This window comes from Pungitius pungitius, chromosome 3 (genome assembly GCF_949316345.1).
Source record: "Pungitius pungitius chromosome 3, fPunPun2.1, whole genome shotgun sequence".
Classification (NCBI taxonomy): domain Eukaryota; kingdom Metazoa; phylum Chordata; class Actinopteri; order Perciformes; family Gasterosteidae; genus Pungitius; species Pungitius pungitius.
Window position 1 is genome coordinate 10533896 of NC_084902.1, and position 14488 is coordinate 10548383.

Sequence of the window (14488 nt, forward strand, 5' to 3'; positions counted from 1 at the left end):
AAGATCAATCGGGTGACCTACGTGGTTGAAACAAGAAAAACAGATAAGCACTTTGTGGGCATGTAAGACAACAAATATAATGTGTAATATTTGGGGTAATGGATAGGACAAAGTGAGTCACTTTCGACATTTTGGAAAAACTCCACATCTTAACTCTTCGGGTAACCTTGTACTTATTGTTCTTTTGTCAATTTCCGGTTGACTCAGTTGGTATCTTTGTGATGGAATAAAAAAGGTTGAAGAGCTGTGAAGTAAACCAAAGACTCACATGGTGTTTGGTGGGTTACGCAATCAGCTGACTGTACAGATTGCTCTAGATAGGCCTTTCCAGTACATTGTGTGATGCATGAGTCAAGCTGTGCACTCAGGAATCAGTGATGTCGAAACTAAGGTGTGGTAGGTCTGCGTGGGTAGCTACACAGCAGTAGCAGCAGCAGTAAGAGCAGCAGCACTGACTTCGAGATCGCAGCTGCACTGCACCTTTAACCAAACAGCGGAGCGTGTTCGTGGAGTGACGTGGGACGCAGATAGCGTGTTGAGTGTGGGCAGGAAGCGCTGCAGAGCTCACGTCGTCAAGTTAGCTTGAGTGAGGACAGCACAAAACCGGAAAATAAGTGGGTTTTCGTTGGGGAGAGCAAACTACAGTCATTACGCGACGTAATAGGTGGCAGGGAGAATTCGCAAATAATCTAAAATCCGAGCTAAAATAATTTAGGAATTGTTGTTTTTAACACATCGCGAAGCCGTATCTGGGTTGATTTAGCAGGGTAACGCTCGCGAAGCGTGAGGGACCTTTAGTTTGAAAGCGTCTACCGGAAGTGGGCGGCTCTAGCTACGTGCGACTTGACTTCATCGCAGACAGAAACGGGCGCACGGTGGCCACTTGAACGAAAACGGGGGAAGCTTGTTTTCAAGAACCGGCTCTGCATTCGTCGGGAGCCCGACATGCCGCAATACAGATGCTAAGCGTGGGTCCGAAACAAGCGCATCTACCCCCCACCAGCGGCGACAGTTACCGGCCACGCCCCGTAACCACCGGCCAGACCCCGTACAAAAAAAACGGCCGGGCGGAGACGCGACGGCGAGCGGTTTTGAAACCCAGCAGGGCGGCTATCGGGCTCACGGCGTAGTGTCGTGCTGTTTTTCGTCGGGGGAACCATGAGAGAGTACAAAGTAGTGGTTCTCGGGTCCGGAGGCGTCGGTAAATCCGCGTTAACCGTCCAGTTCGTGACGGGATCCTTCATAGAGAAATACGACCCCACGATAGAGGATTTCTACAGGAAGGAGATCGAGGTGGACTCCTCTCCGTCCGTCCTGGAGATCCTGGACACGGCGGGCACCGAGCAGTTCGCCTCCATGCGAGACCTGTACATCAAAAACGGCCAGGGCTTCATCCTGGTCTACAGCCTGGTGAACCAACAGAGCTTCCAGGACATCAAACCGATGAGGGATCAGATCATTCGGGTGAAAAGGTACGAACGAGTGCCGATGATCCTGGTCGGAAACAAAGTGGACCTGGAGGGCGAACGGGAGGTCTCGTCCGGGGAAGGGAAGGCTCTGGCGGACGAGTGGAACTGCCCCTTCATGGAAACCTCAGCCAAAAACAAAACGTCCGTGGACGAACTGTTCGCGGAGATAGTCCGACAGATGAACTATGCCTCGACCCCGAACAGCAACGACCAGTGCTGCTCGTCCTGTGTCATCCTCTAAGAGCCACCACGAACCCTGTGCGTTTTTTTAATCCTTTGCTCGTCTTTTTACGTTTGCAATGGTAAGTTTGGAACATTGTGCCCTTGGTGAACCGTAAAAACCTGTAACCGTGCTGTCCACGCCGGGACATTCCTCTGTGCTCTATATTAAGTATCGTAAGACAGTAATTACCGAACAGCAGCGTCGCGGAAGTAGGCTCCACCTGGACGTTTAGTTTAGTTCAGTTTATTGTCATGTTCTTGATCATAAAAAGCGCACAGTTGGTTGGTAACATACAGGAAGACAAGTGCACTCCATTGTTTTGCTTTTGGGGATTTTTTTTTGGGGGGGGGGGGGGGGGGTTGTGAGTCGTTTGCAGAACTCCACTATGTGACAAACTCCAAAAAAGGTCTACAAAGTTAGCCATTGGATCTGTGCACCTACAGTTTGGAGATGCTAAACATCTGCTCAAGGGCTTTTTTTTGTTATTTCTTCCCCCAGAACGAGGTTATCAGGAGTCAGGAGATTGCCATGTTCTTGTATGGCCTACATTCAGGGCTCGGCCACTTAGTTTTTCATGAGCCGAGCCCTGGATTAGCCTTGTTTCAGTGTTTTTTTTTCTTTTCTTTTTAGAGGTGTTGTAGTTCATTCATGACTCTTCTTATCTCCTGTTTGTGGCAGTGTGTTGCAGCAAGTGTGTACTGTTGAGCTCTTCTTCGTGTCTCACCCTGGCCTTGGAGGAAATACAGGGAGGAATGCTGCAGGGCGACGAGAGGAAGAGGAGGAGGAGGAGGAGGGAAGCAACTGAGACTCAGAGGGAGGGGTCCACTCTTCAGGAATTCTGCTGGGTTGAAGTATCTTTGCTGCACGATCCGTGTCCACCATTGATGTCAACGCAGTGTCACATCCAGAGTTTCAGCAACCAACACCACCCCCCCCCCCCTTCCCCCACCTCCAAGGCCCCTACTCCTAACCAGTTCCAACTGTACTCACAACTGGGACTAAAACCGCCAATGGAAAATAAGACACTCGTAAATGGATATTTCTGTATAAGGAGACACAGAGAGAGTATATTTTGTTAAATGAACTGCACATTGTGGGGCTGGTAGAGCTTCGAGGGGAGATCCCCGCCCGATCTGTTTTGAGGCAAATACTCCCCAAATCCTTTTTTTTCTTTTTCTTTGAAAAAGTAAAAATCAGAAGACACCACTTATCTGCTGGTGAAAAGAACACGAAGAGTGCCACTTTTTTTTTTTTTTTTTTGCTCCACTTCTTTTCAGCGTTAGAGAGGACCTTAACTTAAGTGACACGGGGACGGCGACCCGTTCGCCAATGTGTCGAGTGCCTTTCCAAAACAAGTCAGCTGTTCAGCTTTAGTGCCAACCAACATGTATCACCAAAAGAACCCTTCTACATGGCAATCCACAATTTAGTGAACTGTTCTTCTGGATAATCTTGTCGGGTGGAGGCTGAAAAGAAACTACAATGGGCTTTTTGTTAATGGAATGGCGGTTGTGTCTGTGTTTTACGTCGGCCTTTTGGAAAGTCTATGATCTCTTGAAATGCACAGGTACTGGAATCTCCCTAGACTTGAGAACAAGACCAACTGCTTACCTTCCAGACTACTTAAATCCAATTCTGTTCATGTTTATTTTCGTTGTTTTTAACAGGAAATGTGATAATGTACCATTGACAAATCTAACCTGATTGTAAGTTTAGTTTCAGACATGCCCTTTAACAGCGGGCTGTCTGTTTGAGAAACAAGACTTTTAATACAAATTGCATTTTTTTAAAAAGAAACCAGGCTGTGTTTTCTCTTTTGTCGACTTGATCCACTTGTTTCAATGTGTTACCACAATGGCTAATTGCCACTTTCGCTGATCCCAAACAAAGAGGTCGCGAGCAGCTTGGTCGAGAGTTTATCATTGCTTAACCACCTGCTTAGCATGTTTTGAATACTCACAAGTAACTGGATTACTACAAATTACCGCAGTACTACAGTAGATCAAAATGTATATGTTTGGTTGCATGCGTATCATTTACAGGGATAGGACTTAACCCAAACCTCTGTGTAGTAGGACTAGAGCAGGAAAATGCAAAAGGGTTTGAGTTAAATGGTGACAATTAAATTGACTAAATGCGAGTGTTGACACACGAAAAGCCATTTTGCCCCAAAGATTATTAGTTTTTATTTGTTCTACCTTGGCTTAGCCACTTCGCTGTGGTTAACGCGGAAACCGCTGCGATGAATGTACAGAATCGAAAGCTTCAAGAAACCAGACCACGGTGTTCATGTGGTATGTGTTGTGTTTAGACGACACTGCTAATCTCAGGAGAGCCTACTGTCAGGCTATCGGAGCCCATGCTATGCACCCGATCAGCAGGAATCTGTGTGAAGATAATTGTTAAGTACCGAAGTAGATTTGTCGTTCCTGCCGCGTTGATGTGCCTCAAAATGTAATCGAGATGAAAAGGCCTCTATCCGCTCGCCAATCTTAACAGATGGAAAAGATGAGGCCGGGCTGTGCAGCACCCGAGAAGCTGCGTGGGTGTAGTAGTTTTAGGCAGCGTGACCCCCCTCCACACACACACACACACACACACACGCTCCGATTTTCTGTCTGGTCGGTGGATATGTGCCGGTCTTGGAGCTGCAGCACTGTCGTATACGTGTTGTGTTGTGGTATGCAATTCATAAGTCTGAGCATGTGGGTCCGCCCGACACTGTCCTGCACAGGCTCAGACCACACAGCGTCTGAGGAGGCCTGGCTGTTTGGGCCTGTCAGACAGAGTAAGCAATCATATGCGTTCTTTGGCTGTGCCATGTGACTGTGGGGCGCGAGGAGGTCAGGGAACGCGCTTCCACGATGGGGCAATCCAACCGGTGGGATTGAACAGTCGTGTTCATTATAGCTGGGTCATCAGTATTTCTACATTGAAAATACTTTTTATGACTAAATACATGCCAAAACCTCTGTAAATATAAAGACATATCAGCATATAGCAGTGAACTAGACAGTCCTCGTGTTATTACACATATTTCCTCAAATGACTTACTTAGACTTTGGTCAATGATTATTCACTATGTCCATGTCATCATAAGGTTGTTAAATTGAATGATGATAAACACTGATACAGCCCAGCCCTACTTTGTAAACAACTATCTTTTTCTTTTAGTAGATTTTTCCTGTGTGAGTAGCCATGTGTATACACACACACACACACAGAATATGTATTTTTCTCACTAAAGCTGATCTACGGCTTAATATTTAGTCTCAGCGCTGCAGAAGTGTTTGCATAGCAGCTCACAGTTCTTCCTTACAGCCACCACGAGCCTCGGTGACTTTAAAGCTGTGTTATCTATGCGCTGCCAAAACCGATAGCAGCTTTCCTCCAAGGCTTTGATAGGATTGTGTGATCAGACATGAGCAGAGCTGAAGTTTAACTCTGCATTTATACAAAGTATGTTATTACAGCCCAGATATAGTTCATGCACACGCCCCATGTTGGACTGGAGGTTCTGTCTCTTGGTGTGATCGTAGAACCTCTCTGACCTTCGGGCGGCTTCTGTCTTGTTGCTGTTTCTTTTGATCTCTTTCTCAAGAGGGAGAAGGTGAAGGTTGAACTTCCTTCTCTGTTTCTTTTCAGCTCCAATGTTGTTCTTTCATTGAGGTTTTTCATATGTTTCGGCTTTTTACTTATTACGTTTTTACGGCACGTTCTTGCATACTTTCCAGCCACTTTAAAAAAAACAAAAACAAATAAATAAAGCTATTTTTAAATATGAAGGGTTTCAGTTGCAGCCAACAGCAAAACACTTGTGCTCAGTCGAACTGATGATGCGGCTTGTCACTCGTTGCTGGTCATGGGAGATGGTCATGTGAGGTGGTTGCCATGGTTAAGGGGGGTTGGGATGCGGCATGGCAGCTCGGGGTGGCCTCGTGACCTGTGGGAGTTCACCCACTGCTGCAATGGTGCCTGTAAGAGAGGAGAGCGTCGGCCTGTTTGACCGTCCTCCTCCTCTGAGTTTCCACAAACAGGTCTTCTTTGCTCATGACAGGACGTGGGATTTTACAATCAAAGCTTACCTGATAAGGAAAGACATTTATAGAAGTTCACCATCAGATCCATTTTCCTTTAATATATATAGACATATATATATGTCTATATATATTGTAATTATTAAGGAAAGGGTTACGTGTGTTGTTTGCTGGGCAGATCTGTGGTGTCCCCGCTCTTGTTCTGCTGTTGGTAGCAGTTGCTCTGAGAGGAAGTGTTGCCACAGACGCAGAGAGAGTGGGTGGCGTGTTTGCATTTTTTGACATGGGACTTAATCACCATATAGGCTTCTTGTTGAATTACAGACTTCTCTTTCTCTCCCGGCGTCATCATGCTATTTCTGAGGCTGTGTTGTGCTCAGGAGTGTGGTTGCTGCTTGGTTTTCTTGGCAGATGTGCCTGTTATGTACTGTTTCTGAGGCTGTGTGCTCTCTGAAATCTATTTTGCTCTACTGAGCTCTCTTTTTCTACATGTTGTTCATTATATTGAATGGAATTCAATGACAAAGGCATTTGACACTGCTTGCATTTAAGAGCAGCGTTGTTACACTCGTTTTTATTTTTGCATTAAGAATTATCATAAAACAAGTGGTTATTTACCACTTGCTTATTATTTGTCTTGCTCTGCAAGGTTGAATGAGCTTTGTTTTTTCTATCTCTCAGTCACAGATAATAAACACACACACACACTGTCGTTAGCAGCAGAAGCATCGCTCTCCTCCTCTATGGTAACAGGTACCCTCATAACATGGCGTAAACTAGTTTTCCTACTGGACCGAGGAAACAACCAGGAAGGGTCCGAGTGATTATTCGTTCAGTTGTCTGCCCCTCTGACCTGTATATCAGGGAGCGGCCTTCTCTTTCAGGGCTGTCTGTATTGAGACGGAAAATGCACCCGGAATTCTTCTCATTCTTGTCATGCCTCCATCTGTAATGTCTGGACACGTCTTTAGCCTGAGCTCTAAGAGCAATGGACCCGGAGCGAATGTTATGATGTGACACAGAGTTTGGTCATGTGTACCGTATGGTTCATTTCACAGCGGTTGCTCCTTAACTTTGATTGGAAATAACTTGCCAACTTTCCATGTTTTTTTTTTTTTTCTTTCCTAATCCCAATTCTTGATTGAGGCCAAGAACAACAAACATCAAGGTAGAGAAAGGGAGAGCAGCTGTAGATAAACAGAGGGTGCAAGGTCGGTGATGGCCCACTGTGTCACAAGATGCCTGCAGTCAGACTGCTCTTTCTACCCGTCTGTAGGTAATCACAGCATAGTTGTCTTATGTGTTCACATCAGAGATCGATCCGAAAAAGAAACCTGGCCAAATGAGCCAGCTAGACGGTACTAGTTACTCGCTACGTCTCCTGTGTGGATAAATAGCTTTTGTTCACTGGTGTCATGATGACAAAGAATGCTTAAAGAGTGACTCAATTCGGTTGCAGTTTGATTTGAACTTTCCACATGTCAAATTAAATATATAATTCTTAAAAATGTATGGTGGATCAACAGATCTAGTTGCATGTTGTTACTTTTGGCCTCACTGAGTCAGGACTGTGTCGCTCACTCCAGTAGGCCTCAGATCTAGCAGATCCTGAGGTTTGGGTGTGGTTTCTCACATGAACGACAGGCTGGCTTCTCTGCCAGGAACCTTGAATGCTTCCTTGTAGCTGGTTTCGCTGCTATTGTTTTATTATATGTCTACTCCAGATGTTTAGAAGTGGTGCATTCGGTCACATTTACACAAGGTAAAAAGCCACATTGTGGACCTGACGTGATGTGGACCTGAATGTTCGGGTGGGAAGTTAGGAGTTTGTAAGCATTGGTTGGGATTTTGCCCTGGAGGATATTTTATGTGATACAATGAAACTGCAACAGTCAGCATCTCTGGATTTGGATTGGGTTGAACTGGCTATTTGTGAAAGTTTTTTTGAAGGTCCAAAATACTTTGGTATGATTTCAATTTAGTTTTTTCAAAATCATGAGGCAGTTTGATTGACATCTTCAATAGATGTCAATCAAAAGAGTAACTAAGAGTAGCTAATCTGTATATATATAAAGTCCGTGTAGCCACACACCCAGTTCTAAATAGCTTCTAACAATGAGTACAACTAAACAGCAGATATGAAAATGTGGGTGTTACTTGGTTTTTATCTTATGTTCATACATAAATCCTTTCCCATTTTTTTTTTATGCCGAAATCTCCACCCAGCCTCCACAGATACTGCTCGGCTCAGTTTGGCTCCCGTTAAGAGTTAACGTTGTGCTACAGACACTTTAGCAACACAGGATGCCTGATGTCAATGGGGTCTGAACCCTGGCCTTCTGGTGTAAGAAATCTGTCTTCACTCACGACATTGTTCCGCTTCCTGCTTTGTTCACAGTTGAACTTTCGGATCCGGTAGATCTGTGGTCGGAAGAGGCTTTACGGCATCCTCCTCCGCCTGATACAGGGTCATATGACTGCTTCCTACCACTCTGGCGTGGCTCCGTGTCACCGCAGCAACATGATCATTCCGACTAACGTGCTGTGACATCTGTGACCTTCTTCTTTCATTTATTTTACTCATTCCATCATCTTTCTCCCCGCACCTCTTCTCCAGAGCTTCCGACTGTTGCCGTCAATACTCTGTATTCTTTCATTTCGGACACCTTTTTCATTCCATTCCATTTCACAGTGACATTCCATGTCACTTTGTGACAAATGAAGAGGATTTTTAGATAGAGGCCGTGTTACTTATAAAGTTATTTACTCCTCTTCAGTCTCTCCGTTTGCCTCGTTCCGTCTCCCAGTTATCAGTTCAGATTCGTCATCAAACTTTTCTCTGGAGGCAGGGTTATGCAATATCTATTTTATAACCTGAGCAACCAGGGGGCAGAAAAAGAACCTTGTGGGAGAGGGATGCTAACAAAGAGAGAGCTGTAAGTGTCATGTATAGAGAGAAGTTAATGTAAGATGCTTTGCCACTTTGTTTAGATCAATTCTGAGGAGAAGTGTCATTCTTCTTATCCAGAGGACGTTTAGTATGGATATCTACGACATTTTTTAAACAGTTTATGCTAATATTGGTCAAAATGTTAAATTAGTAACTTTCCTTAAAACCCCCTTATAACCAACCATTATGGTCATGGACATCATGCTACATCACATGCTCTTACCGTCATTTAATGCCACTGGCGGCATTTCCTTTGAGCCATTCAAGAAGCTTCATTTAAAGTACATTTTCTACGTGCAGACTCCAGAGGAAAGATGATTTCTAATGCTAAAGAGCAATTAATAATGGGCCAGCCTACATCCGTGCTGCTGTTGTTTGCACCACTAGCTGCGAGCTGCTGGCTCAGCTGTGTTCATGTTGAGGGCTGGGAAGTAGTGGCCTATTCTTTTTTTTTTAATTCTGGTTCCATTTCCAGGTTACACATCACAAGCATTGAAAACACATTCAAAACATTTTTTTCATTCGAGATTATTATTTCCTAAAATTATACAACCCCCCAAGGTATCGGAGCTTAATTATTTACCTTTCGCAAAACATTTTCCAAATATGGTTCCTTACAGGAAACGTGCTCTGACAAATGAGTGTAAGACAATGCTGGCTGATCCCTTTGTTTATCTTGTAAAATTACACTGGAGCCTCACCCAGAACGCCAAAGTCTTGTCTCATACACCAACGCAGTGCAGCAGGAAGCGAGCATGACGGTGCAGTTGTCAGAACTAAACATTCCTACCTCTATGGCCAAAACACCTAATACATTGTCACTGAGTCATGAGTCACAAATTGGTCTCTTTCAATTATTTACAAAACCACTGTGATATTTTTGCGCCGACAAGGCGCAGTGTATGTTTGATCAATCCCAACTCTCATTGTTCACTCAAGCAAGATGATAATTACCATGCATGAAACTATTATCACATGTTGTAGAAAGCGGATGACCCAAAAATGAACCTTTACATTGAATTCAGTACTGGGAATTTTAGAGAAGCTAGGCCCGGAGGAAATTGCACATTTCCTGCTTGGCGCTGGCAGAGGAAGTCTCCCGTGACACTGGGAATCTCCATTCTACTGACCCAGATCACTGCGCTCTGGATCCTGGCTGCACTTTGGCTACCACCGCTACTGCTTTTGCAGTTTTAAAGTATTTATGCATTACGGCCTATGGTGCAGTTACACTTAAAGGTGCTCTGTGGAGATGCATGTAAACAAACAACCGTTCATTCAGTATTTCTCAACAGATCCCATTTTTACTTGAGAAAACATACATTTTGTTCCTCGTAAAAAATGTAATAGAATTGGGGGGAAAATAGGGCAGCAGACTTATTCTTTCTTGCGTTTGCTCATGCGTATGTTTTTTTTGGCATTGCCATTGTTTTTATGTATCACTGGAACAGCATGAAGCTATCACTTGCATGTTTGTGCACAAGCACGGCTCCTTGTGTGCATCATAGTAGAGCACAAGGCACAAACAACTCACTAAAACATGGCACTATAACGGCAACACTGTCTGCCGAGTTCTGTTCATGGTGCTTAATGGTCAATGCAACATTGCCACTGTTGGCGCACATTTAAGTTGTTTTGTACTCGTGGTTTCCGGCGTGCTGTTTGTGTCTTAAACTAAAAATAACTTACTTTCAAACTTCTTAACTTAACGTCGGATATGTCAATCCATTTATTTATATAACGAAAAGAAAAACAAACAATTCGGTTCACAATCCGCCGTGCCTCACGGTCAAAAGTTATCTGCCTCGCTGTGCGCCACACCTGCACTAATTAGCCCTGGTGTTAAATAGGCTGGTGGCAAAAACAGCGCCATCCCATTGCAGTATTCAGAATGGCTCCAACACAACCGGCCCCTAATTGTTCATGACACTTCAAGACATGACAATTATAAACAATTCATGTATGGAGACATTCATACAACGAAACTTACGTTTGCAAACAAAAATAATAAACAAACAAACAAATTGACCCTCTTTTGGTGCGTTTGTTTTACTTTTACATTGACTGCTCTACCAATAGTCCTAATTTTGTCACTGGCCTTTCAATTACATTTGTTTTGGTTTTGATTTGCACAGATCTAACTATGCCTGATTTGTCTGGAAAGGCTTTAATAATCCTTCCAATCATCCAAGAATTTCGTGGTGCTGTAGCATCTGCAATCAAAACAATATCTCCTTCCAAAAGATTACGTTGTGTTTTGTTCCACTTTTGTCTTTCCTGTAGCGTTGCAAGATACTCTTTCGTCCACCTTTTCCAGAACAAATCTGAAAGATATTGAGCCTGTTTCCATCTTCGTCTTACGTACTGGTCCTTTTGATCAAACAGACCTGGAGGCAAAACTGGTTTTCTTTTCAAAGTAAGAAGATGATTAGGTGTTAGTGGCTCTAAATCATTAGGATCCTCTGAAACTCTCGTAATTGGTCGGTCATTCAAGATTGCTTCGGCTTCGCATAAGACTGTGACTAACGTTTCATCAGTTAGAGTCTGTAGATGTAAAACAGATACCAAGACCTTCCTGACCAGTCTGATCATGCTTTCCCAAGCACCGCCATGATGGGAAGCTGCAGGTGGGTTGAACGTCCACTTGATATTGTCATGAATTAAAGCCTTCTCAATTGATCTATGGGTTAATTCTGCAATTGCTCTTTTTAGTTCCTTTTCTGCACCGGTGAAATTTGTGCCATTGTCTGAGCGAAAGTGTGCCACGGGTCCTCTCCGGCATATGAATCGACGAATAGCACTGATGCAGGAGTCTGTGTCTAACGAGTGTGCCACTTCTAAATGAATTGCCCTGCTGGCCATGCATGTAAAGATAACCCCATAACGTTTCACATAAGAACGTCCTTGTTTTACTTCAATAGGCCCAAAATTAGTAAATGGAGGCAAGTCTGGAGTAATCCTCTCGTTGGGGAGATCCGACATTTTTTGGTCACACAATTTTCCTTGGTGACGTCTGCAAAAAGTACAACTTGACAAGATTTTCCTTGCCGCTGCATTGGCATGAGTTACCCAGAACCTCTCTCTCAATTTGGAAAGGATGTAATTTCTCCCACCGTGTCTTGTCTGTTCATGAATATGTTTAAGAATTAACATGGAGATGTGCTGATCTTTACACAGGATGACTGGATGTTTGCTCTCTTCGGGCATTGCAGTCCTGGACAATCTTCCACCAACTCTTACCAGTCCTTCCTCTAAGACAGGATTCAGCTTGTAGATAGGGCTACACCCTTTAACAGGTTTTCCTGTCTTTAGTGCACAAATCTCAGTGTCAAATCTTTCCCTCTGACAGAACTGAAGGATAGCATTTTCTGCTGCTAATAGATCCTCCGTTGATACACCTTCTCGTTTCAATGACTTTCTGGCTTCCAACATTTTTCTGTCAACATCAAGATTAGCCATTCCATCTTTCACCAGTTGCTTCCTTCTTTGACTCAACTCCAATAGAGTCCCTTTGACCAACAGCAACCATGCAACTGCGACTTTCAACCTTTTCCAGTCAGAGAAATAGGTGATGAGTTGGCTGGTTGCATTATCCTCTTGAATGGTTATTGCGTTTGTGGAGATTTCCACTTTGACCTCTGGATCCTCCTCCTCCAATGTGGACTCCACTTCGTACTGTAACCATGTTTCTCTTGCTCTCCACAGGAATTCCGGACCCGATAGCCATGTTTTGCTGTTCAAAAGCTTATGGACTGTCAGTCCTCTAGATGCGTCATCTGCAGGATTTTGTTTTGTGTGAACATAGCGCCACTGCGCTGGCTCTGAAGATTCCCTAATGATGGCTACTCTGTTGGCCACAAATGTTCGAAACCTTTTGTTTTCATTGCTGATGTACTTTAAGACTGTAGTACTATCAGTCCAGAAACAGGATTCTGACAAAGAAAGCTGTAACTCTGATTTTACCATCCTGTCCACTCGAACAGCCAAAACGGCAGCAGTGAGTTCCAAACGAGGAATGGTTACGGGTTTAAGAGGTGTTACTCTGGACTTTCCAAGAAGAAAGGAAATATGAACATGACCTGCTTTGTTCTGCAACCTTAGGTAAGTTACCGTACCATATCCCCTTTCGCTGGCATCGGCAAAGTGATGCAACTGGGCGTGGACTGGTGTTCCAAAGTCATGTGGTTTCAAGCACCTACTCACTCGGAACTCTGAGATCTCTTTCAGGTCAGTTAACCACTTTATCCACTGCTGTTTTAAGGTTTGTGGAACTTCTTCATCCCAGCCATAGTTCCTTTTGCACAACTCTTGTAATATGTGCTTGGCTGGAAGAAGGACTGGCGCAACGTACCCTAAGGGATCGTACACTGCACTAGTGACTGATAAGATCCCTCGCCGTGTTTGCATCCGTTCCTTGCAGTTTACATGGAAGTTAAACTTGTCATTTTCCAGACACCAATGTAGCCCCAGTGCTCTTTCCACCGGAAGTTCGTCTATGTCCAAATTTAGTTCACTCACACTTTGAGAATGTTCTTTCTCAGGAATTGTTTCAAGGACTTTGCGACTGCTACTTATCCACTGTGTAAGATGAAACCCTCCTTTCTGGCAAAGTTCAGTCAGGTCCTGGACAATCTGTACTGCTTTCTGCGCAGACGGTGAGCTTTTCAGACAATCGTCCACATAGAAATTTTTATATACCGTGTCAATCACTTCATCCGAAAATCCATTCCGACTGTCGTCTGCTGTCTTCCTTAGAGCATAACATGCACAACTAGGCGACGACACTGCTCCAAAGAGATGTACAGTCATTCTATATTCTTCAACTTGCTTGTGCAGATCTCCATTAGGCCACCACAGGAACCTTAGAAAGTCTTTGTCTTCATCGGCCACTCTAACTTGATAGAACATAGACTTCACATCAGACATAAAAGCAACTGGTTCTTGTCTGAATCGTAGAAACACTCCTATTAAGGAACTTGTAAGGTTCGGACCCTGCAGAAGTTGTTCGTTCAAAGAAGTTCCTTTAAACTTAGCTCCACAGTCGAAGACAACTCGCAACTTGCCCTTCCTTGGGTGATATACGCCATGATGAGGTATATAGAACAGGTTATCTTCTCCACAACGCAACTCATCCTGTGGTACCATTTCTGCATAGCCACTGCTGATGACATTTTCAAGAAAGCTTGTGTATTCTTGGTGGAATTTCTCATTTCTTTCCATTTTCCTTCTTAGTCCAATGAGGCGCTGTTGAGCAATACAACGGTTGTTTGGCAGAGTTACCTCTTGGGCTTTAAATGGCAGCTTTAAACTGTAATGTCCGTCCTTTAACTTTACAGATTGATCCATTATTTTAATGAATCTTGCCTCTTGCCTTGACATTTCTTCATTGTCGTCGGCGATTTTCTCATTGAAGTCACTTTGGTACTGCTTCTCCAATAACAGCTGAAGTGATTCTACAGATAATCTGTTTACAGAAACAGAAGGATAGCCAATGCCGTTCCTATTGTCTTTAGAATCCTTTCCTAAGCCATTGATCACCCACCCTAATAGGGTTTTAACAGCAAAAGGACCCTCACCTTGGCTATTCACAATTTCCCATGGTTCTAGCAACTTTGAAGCATTAGTACCTATTAATAACTCCACGGTAGCATCAATTTCAGGGATTTCAATGTGATCAAGGTAAGGCCACTGTGATATGTCCTCTGGTTTCATGATGTTTGCTGTGTCAACTGGCATCTTTTTCTGTGTGTAAACATTTGGAAGACTGTAGTACCTTGTTCCATTAAGGCTAGCTACTTCAAGTCCATTC

The 14488-nt window shown here is 43.9% G+C and overlaps 1 protein-coding gene across 1 annotated transcript; it reads left to right on the forward strand.

The window, feature by feature from the left end:
- The first annotated feature begins 364 nt into the window (after window positions 1-364).
- On the forward strand, window positions 365-2953 carry LOC119217505 (ras-related protein Rap-2b). Its single transcript, XM_037471190.2, has 2 exons — window positions 365-1771; window positions 2371-2953. The coding sequence occupies exon 1, from the start codon at window positions 1159-1161 to the stop codon at window positions 1708-1710; it is 552 nt and encodes a 183-aa protein (XP_037327087.1). The 5' UTR covers window positions 365-1158; the 3' UTR covers window positions 1711-1771; window positions 2371-2953.
- Window positions 2954-14488: the final 11535 nt, after the last annotated feature.